The sequence below is a fragment of the Nestor notabilis genome, unplaced genomic scaffold, assembly GCF_000696875.1.
Source record: "Nestor notabilis isolate BGI_N333 unplaced genomic scaffold, ASM69687v1 scaffold11258, whole genome shotgun sequence".
NCBI classification, from domain to species: domain Eukaryota; kingdom Metazoa; phylum Chordata; class Aves; order Psittaciformes; family Psittacidae; genus Nestor; species Nestor notabilis.
This window is the reverse complement of record NW_009939950.1, coordinates 9284-30532: the sequence shown is the minus strand read 5'-3', so window position 1 is coordinate 30532 and position 21249 is coordinate 9284. Positions and strand designations below refer to the sequence as shown.

At 47.1% G+C, this 21249-nt stretch overlaps 1 protein-coding gene across 1 annotated transcript in view; it reads left to right on the top strand.

Annotated features, from left to right (window-relative positions):
* LOC104410065 (patatin-like phospholipase domain-containing protein 7) overlaps window positions 1-19523 on the top strand; it is a 73520-nt gene extending 53997 nt beyond the window's left edge. Inside the window, exons 20-25 of the mRNA XM_010020123.1 lie at window positions 7512-7572; window positions 8796-8945; window positions 16221-16284; window positions 16922-17090; window positions 18616-18798; window positions 19401-19523. Of these exons, the coding sequence (XP_010018425.1) occupies window positions 7512-7572; window positions 8796-8945; window positions 16221-16284; window positions 16922-17090; window positions 18616-18798; window positions 19401-19523 (750 nt within the window). The remainder of the gene's footprint in view (window positions 1-7511; window positions 7573-8795; window positions 8946-16220; window positions 16285-16921; window positions 17091-18615; window positions 18799-19400) is intronic.
* The last annotated feature ends 1726 nt before the right edge of the window (window positions 19524-21249 follow it).

Genomic DNA, 21249 nt, shown 5'->3' with positions numbered 1-21249 from the left:
AGGTCAGGAGAGGCCACACTTCTAGATTTTTCTGTATTTGTTCTCATGGTCCATTCAAATAAGTTTTTTCTTGACTGTAGGAGAAGTGGATGTGAAAAGGAGAGAAGAAAAATGTTCAGTGGGAGCATGGTCACTGGCTGCAGCTGCCTGACACGAGGCAGGCAGGAGCGAGGGCTGAATCACAGCAGTGATGTGAGAATGCCGTTTTTCTTCAAGACACAATTGATCACAAGTGTTAGAAGCTCAAAGAGCCCCAGGATAAAGCTTCAGTTCTCCTGTGTGCTGTAGCAGCATTTGTAAAGGTGACAGAAATGGTTCAAGGCTCACTCAGCCTTGAAGATTTGCTTTGTCACGGCAGTTCTCCAACTGTTGGAAGTTTTCATGGGAGACCCCTTGCTAAGCTCCTGATTATGTGACAAGCAGAGTGTTTAGCAGAGCTGAGGCCATGGAAAGCTTCAGCAGTGCCCTGGTTTTATTCAAGTTGAGGGTCTAATTTACCTCTCCTCCTCCCTTATCCCTCAAGGGAAAAAAAGCTTAAGTAAGCTGGTAGAGAATAATCTCAGCTCCTGGCAAGAGCTCTGCAGAAATGAACCTGCTATTATGTAACTCTGTATAGGTGAAATGTTCTTATTACTATTTCACCCCAATTGTATTTACTTTGTAGAACAGAAAGCCCTTGGTGGCCCTGTTTTCCTTGCTGGCTTATTCACACTGGGTTTCTGTGTGGCAGAAAGCCCTTTTACATGTCCTTTAACAAAATCACATCTGTTAAGGTCTATAATACCCTGTTGGGAAGGCACCAATAAATTGTTATTTGACATATTTAATTTAAAGGTGGCTACTGGATGACTGGTTTTAATTTTAAAGGCTTAACTATTAGAACCTTGTATTTAAAATTCAAAGTCACCTGAGAAAGTCTTTAGCTCACCTATGAGCTCTCTTATTCACTGCGAGAATCATAGAACCCCAGACTGGTTTGGGCTGGAAGAGACCTTAGAGCTCCTCCAGCTCCAACCCCTGCCACGGGCAGGGACACCTTCCACTAGAGCAGGTTGCTCCAAGCCCCTGTGTCCAACCTGGCCTTGAACACTGCCAGGGATGGGGCAGCCACAGCTTCTCTGGGCACCCTGTGCCAGCCCCTCAGCACCCTCCCAGGGAAGAGCTTCTGCCTCAGAGCTCATCTCAGTCTCTCCTCCGGCAGGTTAAAGCCATTCTGCTTGTCCTATCCCTCCATCCCTTGTCCAAAGCCCCTCTCCAGGTTTCCTGCAGCCCCTTTAGGCACTGGAGCTGCTCTAAGGTGTCTCCTTCAGGAGCCTTCTCTTCTCCAGCTGACCCAGCCCAGCTCTCTCAGGCTCATGTGCACAGCACCTTTAACATATCAATTAGTTGTTACTGTGAATTTGGATGTTGGTGTAGATTTTTTTGGGGTCATTTTCCCATGATTTCTCTACATGTTTTGTTAGCCAAGATGGGAAAAAGCTTTGCTTGTTCCCATTGTTATCTATTAGCAGAGAGTCCATTTGCCAGGCAATCCCTACTATTCACACACTGAAAGAAATTTCCATAGGGAAGTATTTTACAGCTGAATTCTCACGAAAATCCCTTTCAAAAGGGCTTATTGTAAAACAGCTCTTAAGTTTCACAGCTGAATAGGAACAAAAGCTTTCACTCGAACCCAGCTATGGAAGATTAGCTGGGTGTGGATGAGAGGTAGAAATATGTGAAGGGATTATAGGAAATAGAACGCTGCAGAGTGGCTGTAACCACTTGGTGTGGGAATTGGAGTAGCTGTGAAGCAAGTGGTGCTCAGGAGGATTCCCAAGACCTGTGATGGATGGAGCAGTGTCTGTACCAGCACTAGTGGGTGATGGGGAGCTGTAATTCTGCCTGGCCACCTCCTCGAAGGTCATTTGATTTTCAACTGATGTTAGTCATCCTAAAGGAGGCAAATACTGTCCCCTCGGGAATGGGAAGTTCAGTCCTTGCCCTGCAATGCAGAGGCTGTAGGTTGGTTGAGTAATTTAATGTTCGTTAAGCAGAGGGATAATTAATGGTTTCCTGCAGCCTTCTCTGTAGCTTATGCAGGAACAGACATTCCTGTTCAATACAGGGGAGCTGGGGGGATTGGAGGCTGATAAGAGAGCTTGAATGGGTCTTACTGGAGATGGAGCTGACTCAGAAACAGCCAGGAAGACAACACGTTACTAGGTAGATGAGGTGGTAAGCTGGGTCAGGGGGGTGGAATTGTGCTGAATGAAGTGCTCTCCATTGCCATTTGAGAAAGAAGAATACTCTTTATCCTGTTTTGCCCTGCACAAGAGTGTTCTGGTGAGTCAGTCTGGAAAGGTGGGTTAGATGGGAGGATGAACATTTCATTTCCTTTGCCTACCTGGAGAGGGGCTTTGGACAAGGTCCTGTAGGGACAGGACAAGAGAAATGGCTTTAACCTGCCAGAGGGGAGATTGAGATGAGCTCTTGGGCAGAAGCTCTTCCTTGTGAGGGTGCTGAGTGGAAGGTGTCCCTGCCCATGGCAGGGGGTTGGAACTGGAGGAGCTTTAATGTCCTTTCCAACTCCAACCAGTCTGGGATTCTATGAGAATGTGTCTCAACTGAATGGCCTGCTCTGGGCCAGGCATTATGAAGTTACGATTGCAGTGGTGTCTGCAGAACATTGCAGGCTTTGGGACTGCTGGAGAGCAGCAGTGGTGCACCTGGAATCCTGAGTCGTTTTTGAGACAGACTCAGGTTTTTAGACCTCTAAGGTCAGATTTCTTCCTTCTGGCGTGAAAAGTCTTTTGCATGATCTCAGGAGAAGGGGGTTTTATTTGCTTTGGGGAATTTTTGGAAACTTGATTCAGTCATTTTTAAGAATCAGGCTCCTGAGTCCGGACTCAGGTGGATGGATATTGAGGTTGGTGGCAAAGCCTGATGACCTTTCTGAGTCACTTCACAGCTTGAGAAGGTAACAGCGGGTAAGAAAGTGCCCTCTTTGTCACAAGGGCAGGTTTAACCTGCAGTGTGAAGTCGCAGTGGTGCAGCTCTGTTCACACTTGGCCTTACCCCAGGAGTGCCCAATCGATGTCCCTGCTCCTCGGTACTGGTTGCAGTGATTAACTGTGATGAACTGAGCAGGACTCGCTCTTTGCTATGGTGGTTTCTGATAATAAGGAATGATTAATTCAGCTTTCTCATCACGTCAGACAAGTTTGGCTCTATCCTTAGTACAGAGCTCAGAAAGTTGCATTTACTTTGTAGGCAATTAATGGTTCTCACCTGATTGAGAAGCCTCCTGGTGTTGTGTGAGAAGTCCAGGCTCCAACTCACTGTCTGAAAAATCAGGGCAGATTTGTCTTCAAACCCTAAACCTCAGCTCCTGAGGTTCCTGAGGCTCTGGTGTCTGTGGAGAGCAGGAGGTGTGTTTGCAGGGCTGGGTGGGTGGGTGCTAGGAGAGACTCTAAAACCCAGATGTGCCATAGGGATGAGCACTCCAGATACTTCTGCCGGTGCTGTGAAGGCTGTCTAGCCCTGGGTGATGGTGATGCCATGGAAATGAGATAATTCAGATGTCTGGGGAGTGCTCTGTGATTTCTGGCACCATGCTTGGGAAAGGCTGGTGTTTGCATGGAGAGAGGGAGGAAGCCTGGCCTGCTTTGGGAAGAGCAGTGCCCATCCTGCACTGGCTCAGAATGCCGGGGCTGTACAGCATGCTGCACTTCTGGAGGATTGAAAGCTCAGGTTTCTTCCAGGTCAGTCCAGTTTTCCCAGCAGCACCGCCAGAGTTCCTGCCTTCCCGTTCTGCCTAAACCCTCACTGCCGATTTCCAGAGCTGTTCCTACAAAACACAGCTAAAGAGGGAGGGTGGCAATCAGTGACTGCTGAATCACTGCCCAGATGTCTGTGCTGAGGTACCCACCCTGCTACCTGCCTTCCTCCTGCCTCCATCTCCTCCAGGCACACAGGGAATAACCCTTCAGTCCTTGTCCATGACATCCTAGCCAAAGGACTAATTTCTGCTTCCTCCTCCTCCTCACCAGCCCCCTCTGTGCCACCCCAGATCCTCTCCCAGATCCTTGTCATAGTCTTGGGCTGCGTTGAGCTGTGCTGCTCCTCCTTGTGCCCTGTTCCTGCAGGAATAACAGTGCTTGGAAACCTGATGAATCATATTTCTTGTGTCTTGGTTTCAAATTCTCCCCAGTTGTACTGAATTTGGTAACAGTTGCTCTGGCTGCCCTGCAGTGGTGGGCGAAGGTCAGTCATTGGAGGTTAGGCCTGTTATCAGTGGAGATGTGATTTATAGGGGGAATGGCCTTAACCTGCCAGAGATTGAGATGAGCTCTGAGGCAGAAGCTCTTTCCTGTGAGGGTGCTGAGGTGCTGGCACAGGGTGCCCAGAGAAGCTGTGGCTGCCCTATCCCTGGCAGTGTTGAAGGCCAGGTTGGACACAGGGGCTTGGAGCAACCTGCTCTAGTGGAAGGTGTCCCTGCCCATGGCAGGGGCAGGGACTGGATAGGCTTCAAGCTCCCTTCAACCCAAACCAGGCTGGGATTCTGTGATTCTATATAGATTTCTCCCTTGGACGGATGGACAAGCCTCTTTCCAAGGGAAACCTGGCCTTCCAGTGGAAGGGATCTAGTGTATGAACACAGAACCGGGAGGAAATTTCGGTTCAGTGGTTAGCTCTGGTCCCAGGCGCTGTTCTCGGCGTTGCCATGACTGCGGCAGTGACTCATCCCGTTGTGGTTGGTGGCTTGCTTGTCTTACAAAGTCACCAGGGAAATAATTGCTCCATATCTTACGTAGCAGGGCTGCAAGGGCTGCTCCAGCAAACAGGCAAGGAATATTTCCCGGCAATAGGAGCAGCCAGCTGGAAAATGAGACCAATAGGTTTTATTCTTAGTTCAGTCATTGACCTTGGACATTTTCTTTAGCGCAGCCGGAGCTCTCCTGAGCTGTCTGTAAAGCAGAAGCAGTGCTAAATACAGGAGATGGTTTTAGTAAGTAATTAAAATTCTGATGTTTAAAATGGTTCAGAAATGTAAGATGTTCATCACACCTTCCAAAACTGCTGATGGAAAGTGCTGCTGTGCAGAGATGGGTTGTTGGGTGAACACACGTGAGCTGGGTTCTTAGGAATGCTCGCAGGGGGCAGGTTGTCTCCCTTAGGAAGGAAAATCAGTCTCTTAATTTTTATTAAAAATTCCCCCTTTCCCTCCCTGCTCCCTGTAGTTGGGTCAGTTTTCCATAGCTACACCCAGTGCTGTTTACTGAATGCCAGAACTGCAGCTCTTGGTGGTGATAAAGCGGTAACAAGTCTGCTGGGTGATCATCAACTCTTGTTATGTTTTGGACAGTGTTTTAGATCCTGCCTGAGATTCCAGGATAAGGAAGGAGGTGGGAGAGCGTTGCTGCTCTCGGTGCAGTGGGTATGGACAATGTGTGTGTGCCACTGGGGCAAATAAGAGGAACCTTAAAGAAGTTGATCTTGGACCACTGAGGAGATGGATCGCTGCCCATGGCAGGGAGTTGGAACTGGATGCTCTTAAGGTCCTTTCCAACCCAAACCATTCTGTGATTCTATGGTTGATGTGGCATCTTCAGGACCATGCATTTATGGCTGTGAGACAGAGGTTACTGGAATAACTTTGTTTAGCTCTTACTCCCTGCTCTGTTTGAAGTCACCCTGTGTTGGAAGCTGCCTGTTTGCTCTTCTCCCTCCCTCCTATAGATGCTTAATAAATCTTGGTGCTTATTTAAGCGATGAATGCTTTAGTAAGTTTGGGGCCATTTATTTAATTTCATTTTCAAAGCAGGCTATAGAAATGATTCTGATGGACATGCTGACCTGGCTTAGTGCTTACATGGCCTTCTACTTGAAAGATGCACCCTGAAGTGCCTGTTCCTGTGGGTACAGTCTTTGTCCAAAGTCCAAGGTAGCTGTTTGCTGCTTCTTATCGAGCTTGTGAAGAGTCTGGGGAACATCTCTTGTGTTGGTTTTGGGGGTATTTTATGTCCTCCTGAAGATTAGAGTTATTTTGATCTTAAATTATTTATCTGGGAGACAGTATCTAATGATTGTTCTATTAATTCTTAATGCATTTAAATAGCTCTTTTCCTTGTTTGGTAAAACTCTTGCACGGAGCTTTGCAGAATGAATGACACATTCCACATGTCTGTCACTCCTTGGCATTGCAATTATTAGTCTTTGGCTACAGCACTTGTTGGGATTATTGATTGCTCCTGTTGGAGATGAGCTGGTCAGCTCTCGGCTGTGCTCGGCCAGTTGAGTATTGGTTTATATCCATGTGAGTCCTGTTAGGAAAAAAGCTGGGGTAAAATCTGTCCCTTCAAAGGTCCCAGAGAAACGTGATTTGAGGGGAGAGCAGTTTGTTAGATAGATTGTTCTGCTGCAGGTGTTTAGAGTGAGTCCTTATCCCTTTTAATCAAGATGTCTGAAATTGGTTACTGTAAATATGGAGTAATTCTCTGGGGATCAGTTGGAAGCAGGATTGTGTGGGACATCTCGAGTGCTGCCTCGAAGCATTTTGAGCCATTAGTACCTACAGACAGTGGAAGTGGCAACGGCCACTCAGGAGTGAGAGTAACCCAGAGGTGCCAGTGCCCTGCAGGGAGAAATGAGGAGAAGTGGAAATGCAGCTTCATGTGTTTGCCAAAATAGTTGGATTCTGCCCCTCTGCTGCGCTCTGGGGAGACCCCCCCTGCAGCCCTGATCCAGCTCTGGGGCAACAGCACCAGAGGGACGTGGAGCTGCTGGAGCGAGGCCAGAGGAGGCCCCGGAGCTGCTGCGAGGGCTGGAGCAGCTCTGCTCTGGAGCCAGGCTGAGAAAGCTGGGCTGGGGCAGCTGGAGAAGAGAAGGCTCCTGAAGGGGACACCTTAGAGCAGCTCCAGTGCCTAAAGAGGCTCCAGGAAACCTGGAGAGGGGCTTTGGACAAGGGATATAGGGACAGGGCAAGGGCAATGGCTTTAACCTGCCAGAGGGGAGATTGAGATGAGCTCTGAGGCAGAAGCTCTTCCCTGGGAGGGTGCTGAGGCACTGGCACAGGGTGCCCAGAGAAGCTGTGGCTGCCCCATCCCTGGCAGTGTTCAAGGCCAGGTTGGACACAGGGGCTTGGAGCAACCTGCTCTAGTGGAAGGTGTCCCTGCCCGCGGCAGGGGTCGGAACTGGATGAGCTTTAAGGTCCCTTCCAACACAAACCAGTCTGGGATTCTACATTTTTCTTTTGTTCCCAAAGCAAGTTAAATACTGCCTGTTTGGGATTCACTTTGTTTTCTTGTTCTTCCAGATTAGACTACAATAAGGTAAAAGAAATCCAAACAAATGATCAGTCACCATATGTTCCAGCCAGGAAAGAAGCCATGCTTATAAACCTTATCTCTGTAGAGTCCAACTTGATATGATGTCTTACAAGAGGTTGAAATGATTAGATGCACTATTTTTAGTACATTCTGCCTGAATGTTTGTTTCTCTTCTATCTCTTTCTCTCCCATTGCTAGGTTGTGACTAGACTTATTCACTTGCTGGGCGAGAAGATTCTTGGCAGTCTTCAGCAGGGAGGTAAGACTCATTCCTGGACTACTCCATTGATGCTGATGCTTCCCAAGAGCTGGATTTACATCCTTAAATCTGGATCCAGAAAAGCACATCCTTGAAAAGAGAATTTGTCACTAAATATTTTAGCTGTTGTCACAAATGAATGGTGATTTTGTTATATATATGTGCACAATTTCTTTTGGCAGAGCATAGGTAATTCAGTGTGGGAATGGAATGATTTGCAATTGAGATAGAAAAGAGTGCTGCTTGTGTGTACTGAAATTTCCTTGAGTTTCTTGTGAGAAGAGCTCCAAGGGAGCACTGGAAGTAGCAGCTGTAATAGACTTGAATCAGGCAGTCTGAGTGGCAGCTCCTGGAGACTGACTTAATCTGTCTGTCTTTGCATTATGTTACTGTATTAATTGAGAGGAAATGCTCCTATGGGTTGGTTCTTAAACTTTTTGTATGTGGCACAGGCAAAACAAAGTGTATTTACTGATAGAAGTGAGTAGGAGGAAATGTTCAAGGTGTGATGGTTTGAAACTGAAACAGAGGAAGTTCAGGTTAGATGTAAGGCAGAAGCTCTTCCCTGTGAGGGTGCTGAGGTGCTGGCACAGGGTGCCCAGAGAAGCTGTGGCTGCCCTATCCCTGGCAGTGTTGAAGGCCAGGTTGGACACAGGGGCTTGGAGCAACCTGCTCTAGTGGAAGGTGTCCCTGCTTGTGGCAGGGGTTGGAACTGGATGAGCTTTAAGGTCCTTTCCAACTCAAACCAGTCTGTGATACTTCAGAGGTTGCCACAGCTTCTCTGGGCACCCTGTGCCAGCGCCTCAGCACCCTCCCAGGGAAGAGCTTCTGCCTCAGAGCTCATCTCAGTCTCCCCTCTGGCAGGTTAAAGCCATTCTCCCATGTCCTGTCTCTACCTGCCCTTGTACAAAGTGCCTATCAAAAGTGCCTTTTTATCTTTCTCTTAACATGTCAGGTAAATGCACATCATGTTTAAAAAGTAATTTTATCGTTGTCTAACTTCTATGGCAGCAGCCAAAAATGACACAATTTGATCTTCATGCTCTTAAGTAGGAAATCTGTGGGAACTCTTTTATGTGCTCTGGAAGATGTCACATTTCCCTTGGGTTAAGCAATTCTCTGGCACTTCCCTTGCTGCCTGGCAGTTGAAAACCATGAAGTGACACTGAAGTGACACACAGCTCTCTGGGCTGGCTGATGGCAAGTCTTTTCTTTCCAAACAGGTCATCCCCTTGGATATCACAGCTCGGGCAGCAAGTGGGATGCTGGGAATCCTGCCAGCAATCTCTCCACAGTGGCAATCATGCCAGTGTCTGAAGACGTGCCGCTGACAGCTTTTACTCTGGAGCTCAAGCACGCTCTCAGCGCCGTGGGTAAGAGGTGTTTACGTGTTACTGCATCAAGGGGAAGGAATGCTGCTTGTCTTTGTAGAGAGGTATGGCCAGGTACCTGGCATCAGTCAGAGGTGGATTCATGCTGCTTGGGGGTAGGGATACAGCAGCAGTCAAGATGAGCCTTTTCATGACCTCTTGCTTCACTGTTCCCATCCCTAACATGCATTTTATTTCAGTGAGAAACTTTGTGACCTTAATGACTCAGAAATAGGAACTGCTCTGTCTGGCCTCTCACCTTGGCTTCAGTGGGCAAATCCCCCACCAGTGCACTGTGCCCATGAGGCCTCTCTGAGAGCCCAGTTCTCGCCATCTCATCTCTGGGAACTTTTCAGGCTTCCTCAGTGTCGTGGTTCAAACCCAGCCGGCAACTTGGAACCACGCAGCCGCGCGCTCACTCCCCCCCTTTTCCTTCCTCCCCCCGCTCCCGGAGGGATGGGGAGGAGAATCGAAGGAATGTAACTCCCACGAGTTGAGATAACAGCTCTCCAGTAACTAAGGTATAATACAAACCACTACTGCTACCAATAATAATGATAAGAGGAATAACAAGGGAAAAGGACACAACCGCTCACCACCCGCCGACCGATACCCAGCCCGACCCGAGCAGCGATCTGGGCCTTCCGGGTAACTCCCCCCAGTTTATATACTGGGCATGACGTGCTGTGGTATGGAATACCCCTTTGGCCAGTTTGGGTCAGGTGTCCTGCCTCTGCTTCCTCCTGGCTTCCCCTCCTCTCTGGCAAAGCATGAGACTGCGAAAGTCCTTGGTCAGAGTAAACATTACTGAGCAACAACTAAAAACATCGGTGTTATCAGCGTTGTTCCCAGACTGAAAGTCAAAAACACAGCACTGCACCAGCTACTAAGAAGGAGAAAAAATGACTGCTGTAGCTGAACCCAGGACACTCAGTTGTACGGCTTCATCCACCAAAGGATCTCATATGCAGTTTTCTTCTCTTGAGGAAGTGCAGTTAGTGGTAAGCATAAGACTTAATGGAAGAGGCTTGTGGAGGAGGTCCAGGTTGGCACTGGAAGTCCCAACTTTCGTCTTGGATCATTGTCCAATTTGTTGCCAGCTTGTTTGTCTCTCCTGTGTTCACAAACCCATTTATTCAGCTCACAGCTGAGTCATTAATTGCTTTACCCATTGGTGCAGTTGTGTCTGCAAGTTCCACTTGCTCACAAACGCCTGTATTTAATTCACAATTCAGTTCATGTTCAGTACTACAGTTTGACATTTCCTGAACATCCTCGTCTCATTCTCAGACACTATCACACATCTCTTGAGTAGATCTCCCGTAATCCTCTGATGAATTGTTAGCCTGCTGTCTCATGGCTTTTGATTTTGAAAAGTACAGGTTACACAATGCTTGAGGTACAGCCACTTACATTTATTGGTTATTGCCTTTTTGACCTCAAGGGTATCCGCAGCTGGCACTTACTATTTTGCTATAAGAAAATCTATTAGGTGAGCGGGCACAGGAAAAAGCTGTTGTTGCTTGATCCCTTTAACCTTTGAAATGTGAATTTGTGTGCAGCTTATGGTGGAGTCACAGTGAGAACTGATTTGTGGGCGGTTGAAGATTCCTCTTACTTTGAGATGCTCCATCCCTAATGGAGCATAGCTCCCAGCTGTAGCTATGCTGCTAATGGGTACTTCTTATGGATTGGTGCCAGCTTGTTTTGATGTGTGACAGCACTCGGAGCTTGTAAATAAAACCAACAGACATTTAAGTAGGTAGATGGACTATTTAGGAATAAAAATAACCACTCCAGTTGAAAGCGACTGGGATGAGGGGGTTTGTGATGATCACTTCACCTCGGTCACCCTTCTTTTCTCTTGTTCTATTCCTAAACTGATGTCTGTGGTGCTTGGCAGCTACAGATGGTGCTGCACAACCTTGGCATCTGAAATTCTTGCCAAAATGGAGCAGTGGGAAGAGGAAAGTGTTGTGTGAAAACAGAGCTAGCCGTGTGGCTCCCAGCACAGCTGGCAGAGCAAGCCCTCCAGCCTTCATAGCCTCTGTTCATCGGGACAGCCCATCAGCAGTGCTGTGGGACACTGGTGAACCTCCTGCCAGTGCTTCACTGCAAGGGGCTTTCTGTATGTTAGTTCTTTCTTTCTCAGCAGCAGCAAGCACTGCTTGCTTTTTAACCGTTTCTATTTCCTCCTTTTCTCCTCTTGTGTTTTCTCCTATCCCTGCCCAGAGAAGCTGTGGCTGCCTCATCCCTGGCAGTGTTCAAGGCCAGGACGGGGCTTGGAGCAACCTGCTCTAGTGGTAGGTGTCCCTGCCCGTGGCAGGGGGGTGGAACTGGATTAGCTTTAAGGCCCATTCCAACCCAAACCAGGCTGGGATTCTATGATTATTATTTTTCCTATTAATCCTGGTGGAGCTGAGAGCAGCTTTGATTAGAAAGCTCTTCTGCAGTATTCAGATTTTTAAGAAGTATTTACCTAACTATTTTTTGTTCTTTTTCTGGGGCCAGCTCAGACATACCACATGGCTTTGAATTCTGGTTCTATGTAGGAGCCCTCTAATCGTATATGATTTCAAACCAATGTGGGGAGGAGTTCAAATCCAACATATGTGTCTCTCTCCTTCCCTTCTGCCCTTTAAATATAAGCTTTCTTTCCATTTCTAAAAATGTGAAGTGAATTGGAAAGCTCACTGAAATATCTTTGCTAATAATTTAGTGGAGTTTTTAATTGTAGTTCTGCATGGTTTTCCCTTCTTCACACAGAGATTTAAGTGTTAAGTGTTTAATGTGGTGCCTCGACCCTGGCATGACTTGGTATTTCATGCTGGGAAATCAAACTCATTTATCAGTTCTGTCTCTGACACATAGTTTTATAGACTTTTATTAGGCCAAATGTAAATTCTCTTTTGATGTAGTCCAGGCAAGGAAGTTGCTGTGCTAAAATCTTCCCTCAGTGCATTTTGGACTGGATGTATCTTCTTGTGCCAGTATTTTTTCCAGGTGAGGTGGATTTCATGAGCAACCTGCTCTAGTGGAAGGTGTCCCTGCTCATGGCAGGGGGTTAGAGCTGGTTGAGCTTTAAGGTCCCTTCACCCAAACCATTCTATGATTCGCAATCATTTCTAAGCATCAGAGATCACACCTTGACCTCTAGGCCTGTGATTTATCTAGGCAACTTTTGACCATGTTTTATGAGACTTAGAACTAGGGTATCTGCATTCCCACTCCTGCATATCTTAGGAAATTGATGTCATGTGGAGAACAGTTACCAAAGTGAGCACCATGATCATCTTTGGAAAGAAAGGAAGGGTTTTGTGTCTCCTGTGTGATGCTTGTGTCTCCTTGCTGGGGTATGGTTTGTGCCTTGAGCCCTGCTGAAGGGTGTTCTCGGCCCTCTCCTTGAGTGCCTTGTACTCTTAAAAGATAAAATTACCTAGTCCTCAGGCATGTGCCAGCGTTTTGTTCTCCTCACCTCTCCGTCATGGAATTGTAGTTCTGTACTGAAGAACAGATGATTCTGGAGTACTAATTTAGATGCTCCATGAGGTTTCCCCATGAATCATGATCCTCTGTGCCTGGGGATAAGACTGCTGCTGTGTGGTTTTCTCACCTGAAGCACATCAAGACCCAGAATTCAGAATACCAGGAAGGTCACAGCATGAAAAAGTCCCTCAGGGGCTGTTAAAAGTCACCACCTCTGGCTTGAGAGTTTCAGGAACTGCAAATTGCTGGCAGCTGGGAGAATGTCATTAGGTTCACCTAGCTCTAATACTCTTCCCCAGCAGTCTGCTGCTGGGTGTAGTCAGAGACACACTATTTAATGTTACCTCATATCACCTCTGCTATGTTCTTAACTTTGAGCTCTTTGCCCTGTGTCTAAGGAAAAAGAACAGTCCCTGAAGGGTGCAGGTGGCTGCTGGAGGAGGGAGGGATCTAGAATCCCAGACTAGTTTGTGTTGGAAGGGACCTTAAAGCTCATCCAGTTCCAACCCCTGCCACAAGCAGGGACACCTTCCACTAGAGCAGGTTGCTCCAAGCCCCTGTGTCCAACCTGGCCTTTCATGAAGACGTTTTCATGATGCCAGCAGCAGCTGTAAATGGCCTGTGAGGCTGATGGCAGAAGTGGAAAGAACATCACTAGATGATGATCTGTAACTATGATAATGCACGTTGAGGAGGCACTAACACATTCTTTTGGGTGCTTCTGCCTGCTGGTGTGGCTGCTCAAGGAGTATGTACTTGAGAAGGAGAGTTATTTATTACTTCGTTGCTCTCAGCAGTTTAGTTTAAATAACACTTTTGGTCATTCTGGTCTATGAGAACACATATGTTGGTGTTCTTGATCACATTAATGGAGGGTTATTTAATGGTTGATTAATTGGGAGCTTGCTGGAAATTGGAAGTGGAGAGCAGATGGTTGTTATTTCTGAAACAAACCAGAGTGGTTCATTTGGAGGCATCAGTGTGGTCTATATTGGGGATGAACAAGGGTCTGGGTCCCTCTGTCCCATGTGTCAGTGTGTGGGGGGATGCCTTGCAGGCTTAGACCTTAGAGCAGCTCCAGTGCCTAAAGGGGCTACAAGAAACCTGGAGAGGGGCTTTGGACAAGGGCCTGTAGGGACAGGACAAGGGGAATGGCTTCAACCTGCCAGAGGGGAGACTGAGATGAGCTCTGAGGCAGAAGCTCTTCCCTGGGAGGGTGCTGAGGCGCTGGCACAGGGTGCCCAGAGAAGCTGTGGCTGCCCCATCCCTGGCAGTGTTCAAGGCCAGGTTGGACACAGGGGCTTGGAGCAACCTGCTCTAGTGGAAGGTGTCCCTGCCCGTGGCAGGGGTTGGAGCTGGAGGAGCTTTGGGGTCCCTTCCAACACAAACCAGTCTGGAATTCTGTAATACACTCCTCCAATCCTCTTGTGATGATTGATGGGATGTGTTGTCCCCATTCAGGGCATCTGTATGTGACGTAGCCATCACCTTGACTAACAGAGATGCACCTTGGCTCTACAAGCCTGCCCGTACAGAAGGTGTTGTGGCTGGCAGGGTCTCTGGGTTGATGGTTCCCCTGTAGGGCATGGCCCCATGCGTCAGAGCAGCGTGGTGCCCTCCCAGCTCCTCCTCATGTTCTTGGATCTCAGTGACTGGGTGCAGGGCAGCAGCAAGCAACCGCAGAGTTGCAGCACACTGCTCCCTCCTTGCTGTTTGTCTCTCTTGATGTTTTTATTGCATTCCTTGGTTCATTTTGCATTCCTTTTCTGCTGTTCATCTTTGCTGCTGAACTTCCACCACTGTTAAAGGCTTTGTAAGTCACTTATCCTGGAAGAACATTTGGTCTATATAACACTTGTGCTTTGCTGAGAACTTTGGCACATTAATGAACGCAAATGGTAACTCTGCTTTTTCAGAACTGACCTGCCCCCTCTCCCTTGCTGTCTTCATCACATGCAATGTCATCAGTATTTCTTGTGGGAAGACCTCTTTCAAACCTGTTACGCTATCTAAAATTGTGCTAGACCAACTGCTGTGAGGCTGAATGGTGAATCAGATCAAAGAATCTACCCATGTTAAAAATGAGGTGGTAAAAGCCCCACGAGAGTTGGGCCTCATAGAATCACAGCCTGGTTTGGGTTGGAAGAGACCTTAAAGCTCATCCAGTTCCAACCCCTGCCACGGGCAGGGACACCTTCCACTAGAGCAGGTTGCTCCAAGCCCCTGTGTCCAACGTGGCCTTGAAGAAGGTGAGGCTCCCTGCAGAAGGATGGTTCAGTGAGTACCAGGGAGGAGCAGTACAGTTGCAGGAGTGAAGGGCAGGTTAAACCAGTTCTGCTCTTGAAGGGTGTATGAACTAATTGTGTCTGCTTGGAACTTGGTGCTTTCATAGGAACCAACTCCCAAAAACTTCACTGGAGGATGAGGAAGTTCAGTTCCTCTCTCAGGTCATCCTCCTCTCTGTGCTTTCTTACCAGCTTTTACTTGGTATCTCTTGGTCTCTACTTTACAGATATTTTTGTACCTATTTATTTGCTCTTCCTTCCTCATCAGTGTCACAAAGAACAAACATTATTTGGATATTGGAAAGTACCAGATGATAAATCATACTGCTGAGTGTTTTCAAGTCTAACCCTGAAGCGTGTTAAAGCAGAGCAAAGTCTTTGCAGGAGGATCGTAGCATCGTGAGCTGGCCTGGAGGTTGTGGTGCTCAGCTCCAGGGGCTGGACTTGCAGCTTTTCCTTATGCAGCAGAGAAGTGTGAAATTGCAACCTCACCATGTTGTTCCTTCATGGTTCCTTGATTTTTGCCAAACACATTGAACGTGCTGTTTCATTAGTGTCTTGAGAGACCTCACATAATGAAGTGTTCTGTTATTTGGAACATAAATCTCAGTTCTTTTTTAATGAAAAACTGAAGGATTGCACAATGAAAACATGAATACGAAGTGACTGCTCCTTCCTGCTTTGTAAATGTGAATTTCTCTCTCAGTATGAGACAGATAATGTTTTCTTTAGGTGTGACATAAATCCCTTCAGTTTTCTTTCCTTTGCTTTTTTTCTTCAGCTGCAGTTACTCTGCAGCCTCCACCACATATGGCACGTGGTGCTGCTGCTGAAACAGGTTTGCTATTAAGGAAAATCACCTAAAGCGCCTGCAGGAAACTTGATGTGCCTGTAATGTGCTTGCCAGGCATGTCCCTGTGCCTGTCTCTGGAATGGAAGTTGTGTGAATTGGGCTGGGCCCCACAGATTTGTGTGTCTCTCTCCATGGGGTTGGTGGTGGCACAGGCTCCTTTCGGCCTATTGATTAGGTAGCACTACTCTAGAGAGCTTTTGGAGTCACCTGGGGAGCTGGTTCAGTGCAGGATGAACAAATGGTGTATTTCAGTATGTCAGTGAAGTAGCTTTTCTGTTTGAAACCAGATTCCTGGGCTTTCTGGGGTTGCAAAAGGTCTGTGATGTTCTGAATGTTGTGCTGGTGAAAATGCAGCTGCAGTAGAAACTCTCATCCTGCGTGACTCCAGGAATGTGATAGAACAGAGCTTGTTTGTGACTAATGCAGTTACAGAGCTCTGGGAATATGGAGAATGGGAAGATGTTACTATAGATAAATGTGCAGAGTTTTGAGAAGAGTTCGTGCTGGCTCATTCTCCTCTGCTCATTGCACCAATCCATCATGATCCTCCAGGCAAGCTCACAGAACTGCACTTGTTAGAGCTGCATTTCCTGAGGGTGGTTTGTCAGGAGCTCCAGGGCAGGAGTTCACACCAGAAACTTCTTATTCTTCCAGGTCCTGCTTTGCTGCTCACCAGTGATAACATCAAACAGCGACTTGGTGCTGCTGCGCTGGACAGGTACTGGCCTCATTGCTACTGATGAACAAATCATAGAAGAAGAATGGTTTGGGTTGTAAAGCTTAAAGCTCATCCAGTTCCAACCTTCCAGCTCATCCAGGGACACCTTCCACTAGAGCAGGTTTCTCCAAGCCCCTGTGTCCAACCTGGCCTTGAACACTGCCAGGGATGGGAAGTATAGACAGTATTTGGGAATAAAATGTTCCAACATAGGTTATGCTTTCTTATCAAGGGGGTTTGAGACAACAGTGTTTCAAGAGGGTTTGGTTCAAATGCAGGTGTTTTTTTCCCATAACTACTTTCTCACTTGTGAGATGGGAAAAGCTGGCTTGCTCAAGGTGGGTATTGTGTTCTCAGTCTTAGAGGTGCCATGGAAGTCTTGTTGAAGTTAGTCATCACTGCAGCCTCTTTCCTCTGTTTATATATATCTAATGTATAAATAATGGAGAAATAAAGAAAGGAAGAGCCTGGAAATGTGAGCAGATAAGGTTCTTAGACTGGATGAGCAAAAGATGCAGTTCTCTGATGCCCTTGAGAGTTTGTGTTTGACACGTAAGATTTCTCCCTGCTCTGTTAGGAGCTGTGATGTAAAACCATCTGAAATTTGCTTTTTCTTTTCTCTCTCTTCTGTCCCCAGTATCCATGAATACAGACTAACCAGCTGGCTGGGACAGCAGGAGGACATCCACCGCATTGTGCTCTACCAGGCAGACAGCACCCTCACACCCTGGACCCAGCGCTGCATCCGGCAGGCTGACTGCATCCTGATTGTGGGGCTGGGAGACCAGGAGCCGACTGTTGGAGAGGTGTGGAACCAGCTCCTTCCCATACCTGCAGTGTTCCACAGATCATAGAATCCCAGACTGGTTTGTGTTGGAAGGGACCTTGAAGCTCATCCAGCTCCAACCCCTGCCACGGGCAGGGACACCTTCCACTAGAGCAGGTTGCTCCAAGTCCCTGTGTCCAACCTGGCCTTGAACACTGCCAGGGATGGGGCAGCCACAGCTTCTCTGGGCACCCTGTGCCAGCGCCTCAGCACCCTCACAGGGAAGAGCTTCTGCCTCAGAGCTCATCTCAATCTCCCCTCTGGCAGGTTGAAGCCATTCCCCTTGTCCTGTCCCTACAGGCCCTTGTCCAAAGCCCCTCCAGGTTTCCTGGAGCCCCTTTAGGCACTGGAGCTGCTCTAAGGTGTCCCCTTCAGGAGCCTTCTCTTCTCCAGCTGCCCCAGCCCAGCTCTCTCAGCCTGGCTCCAGAGCAGAGCTGCTCCAGCCCTCGCAGCAGCTCCGGGGCCTCCTCTGGCCTCGCTCCAGCAGCTCCACGTCCCTCTGGTGATGTTGCCCCAGAGCTGGATCAGGACTGCAAGTTGTTTCACACTCAGAAGTTTTGCTGGGTTTACTACCCAGTGAAGCATAAATAATGAAATGTTCCTGAGAAACGTGTATTATAAATATAAAAAGAATTGAACTGAAATAGCAAGTTTTATGTACAAGTACTTCCAGCTAAGCTCTTTGCCTCCGAAGAGTCATTTTTGCCAATGGTAAATCTGAAGTCAAATTGCTTTGAAGCTTTGCATTTTTGTCCAGAATTTTTTTTTGCAGGATCTCCACAGAGAGAGAGAAATTATTTTCTGCCTGGGTGGAATTGATGGTGTGTGCCTAGGAAAAATCAGATAGAAATTGTATTATGTGAATAATTTAATATATTTTGTTACAGGTTGGAAGCTGTTTCCCCCTCCCCCCCCTTTACTGTCTATTTTTGATATTTTATTACCAAAGTTGTTTGAGCAGCACATAAATTCTACAGCACATATAAAAAGGAGGTCACAAGTGGGTTTTTTAGGGTTGTGAAGTGCTGAGTCTGACCTCCAAAGAGCCTGGGACTGGTACCACCAGCAGTGTTCTTGTGTGTCACTCTGTTGGTTCTTCCTGGCTGCTCGTGGGAGGCAGAAAGCACAGAACAAGCAAGTTGCCATCAGTTGTCTAAACCAAGTAAAATAAGGAATGCAAGAGGAAAAAGGGGTCTGATTATAAGTGAAAGAACAAAACATGCTGAACATTTGGAGGCTAGGGTATGACTTGGGAAGCAGTCTCATTTTGCACGGAGAGCGCGTATCTGTGCTGTGCATTTAATAGTCTGTGGTTTGGGTAAAAAGCATTCCCTTTTAAGCATTCAGGTTTGTCTGCATATTCAGATAGGATTAGTGGTCAGATGTCTGTGTGTGTGTGCATATATAGATAGATACGTATTTCACGGTGCAGTATTCTGTTAAACTGATGGTGGAGCAGCACATACCTGATAGCCCCATTCCTTTGGTGTTATAACCTGCTGTAGCTGGAGAGGATGCTGGAGAACACTGCGGTCCGAGCCCAGAAGCAACTGATCCTGCTCCATAAGGAGGATGGGCCTCTGCCTTCCCGAACTGTGGAATGGCTCAACATGCGGAGCTGGTGTTCTGGTCATCTTCATCTCCACTGTCCACGCAGAGTCTTCTCTAAAAGAAGCCTGACCAAGCTGGTAAGAGATTCTTGCCTCAGTGGCTGGTCCCTCAGCTGTAGTACACGTACTCTTGTGTATCAAACTGAAGTTGAGATAATGCCACTGTGTGATAGTCTGATGTGCAACTGACTGCTAGACAGGGAGTGTTCTCTTTTAGCCTGTTTGGACTCAATTTACTATGGGAAACATAGGGATAAGGGGCTTATGTCTTCTTTATGGATGAATACTTGCCTTTTTGGTAGGCTGAAGACAGTAAATACTACCTCAAGGTCATATTGATAGGTGTGCACCTGTGGTAGAGCCCTTTTCATCAGGAGGATCCCTGTGCTTGCAAAAGCCATGCTAAAGGTAAAGCAGGGGCAGACTTGGGTTGCTTTCCAGTAACTTCAAATCCTTGTCAAGAAAGAAAAACAGCTCCAAGGAAAATACTGTACTAGGTTGAAATCCTCCCAGCTACTGTGAAAGCAGGAGGTGCGTGTGGTCACTAGAACTGTTTGGATCGTTCATGAACCCTCTTTCGCCTGAGCAGCAGCTCTCCAGTTCTTAACAGTACATTGTTGGCTGGTAGTGTAGGCTCTGCTCTGCCTTTGGGGTGACCATCCTCTGCCTCTCTCCTGCAGATAGAGATGTATGAACGCATATGCCAGAAACCTCCAGACCGTCACTCTGACTTCTCCCGCCTGGCTCGTGTTCTGACCGGGAATGCCATTGCACTGGTGCTTGGTGGCGGAGGAGCAAGGTAGGTGGCTTATCCCGGGCACCAAATCCTGAAGCACCAGCATCTGCCACTGGGCTGTGACAGATTCCTCAGGATAACAGGCTTCCTGTAAAATCTGCACTGTTCTGTGAGCAGCATCTGGGGGAGACACTGAGGGGTTGCTTTTGTTACACGAACTTAACCTACTGTATGGTTTGTGCTTGGGTTTCTGCAGAAGGAACATGAGCGTGACCTCTTGAGATCTTCTGTAAGTTGGGCTTAATACCAGGAGGTGACCAGGGCGCTAAATATGACATTTCTTTCCTTTGTTGGCCTACACTATGGATTTTTTTTCCCCTCTGAGGAAAAAATATCATGAGCCACTTATATTAGAAAGTGGCTCATGATATTTCAAAGATCCCAGAGCTCTTCAAAGTTTGAGCAGCAAGAGGAGTTACATCCTCTAACGGGAGAATGTTCTCTTCTCTATAATCACCCCTACCCCCAGGTATCTGTACACTTCTGACCATCTTACTTTGCAGAAAAGCTGTATTTTTGCAGACACAAGGGCAGGGTGTGTGTGAACACTGTTAGAATTCGATCTGAATTCCTGGTGAGCTTTGCAAATGAATTCTTACTGACTTTTTTCCTTTGAGAGCTTTATATTGAGACAAAATGTAGTAGCCCTTTGTCTCAAGAGCACCCTGTCTTCATCACCGGGTTCTTGAAGCCCTTCTTCAAACAGTGCTTTGAAATACTGCTCTCAAAACTAAAGCAATATAATTTGCACATGCTCTGTCTACTTAACTCCATGGAAATATCACACTTTTGTCTTTGGTCCAGTGTGTGCTTTGGAGGGAGCATTCGCTATGCTGAAGGTTTGAGCTCCTTTGTGACAGTTTGTCCTGATTACTCACTTGGTGCTGAGACAGCCAGTGCTGAGGCTGTTGCTTTGAGTGTCTGCAAAGATGCCTTTATCCTGCTTTCAGTTTCCTCACCTGAGATGATTTCGATATTTCACTTCTGAGATAAGCACTGTCCTGTGGAGACAAAAGGAAAGAGGGGAGGGGAGCTTCTGCTTAAGCTGGACGTCTCAGGAGGCTTCTGATCGACTGATACAAAGCATTTGTGGGTTGGTTTTTTTGTTCCAAGCTGTCTGATACCTCTGTCTCTACTGAAGCCTGTGTCATGCTAAAATATGGGCACTTCTATATTTCTGGCAGCACATTTTGCTCATTCCCTTCCTTTCTTCCTCTGTAAACACTGCTGTAATTTTTTGCCAAACTATTTATTTTCTGTTCTATTACTTAACTTGCAAGCTACCACCTGCTGGTTTTCAAGAGCAGAGGTAAGAAAGAGCAGGATTATTGAGCCTGTGTGTTGGTCCTGTGTCATCCTCCTCCACAAATCTGAACCACTGCACTGCTGCTGTGTTGGCTTGAGGATTTCTGGATGCTCGCCCCCCATTCTGCAACGTGACCATGTGCCATTAGCAATGAGTTTGCTCATTTCTGCATCCATGCCACATGGAGAACTTCAGGACGATTAAGTGGCAGAACAGATTATTTCTTCTTTCTCTGAAATCCTATTTATGTTGTGGACTAAAAGGCTTTTTCTGAGGGTTCAGGCTGACATAGGTAGTTTGAGCATTGTGTTTCCAGCAGAAAGGTACAGAATGCTATTTTTGTGGTTGAATTGTCATCTAAATTGTGGTTAGATGAAAGATTTGGATCTCTAAAAGCTTGTGGTTAAAGTGAGAATATAATTAAGAC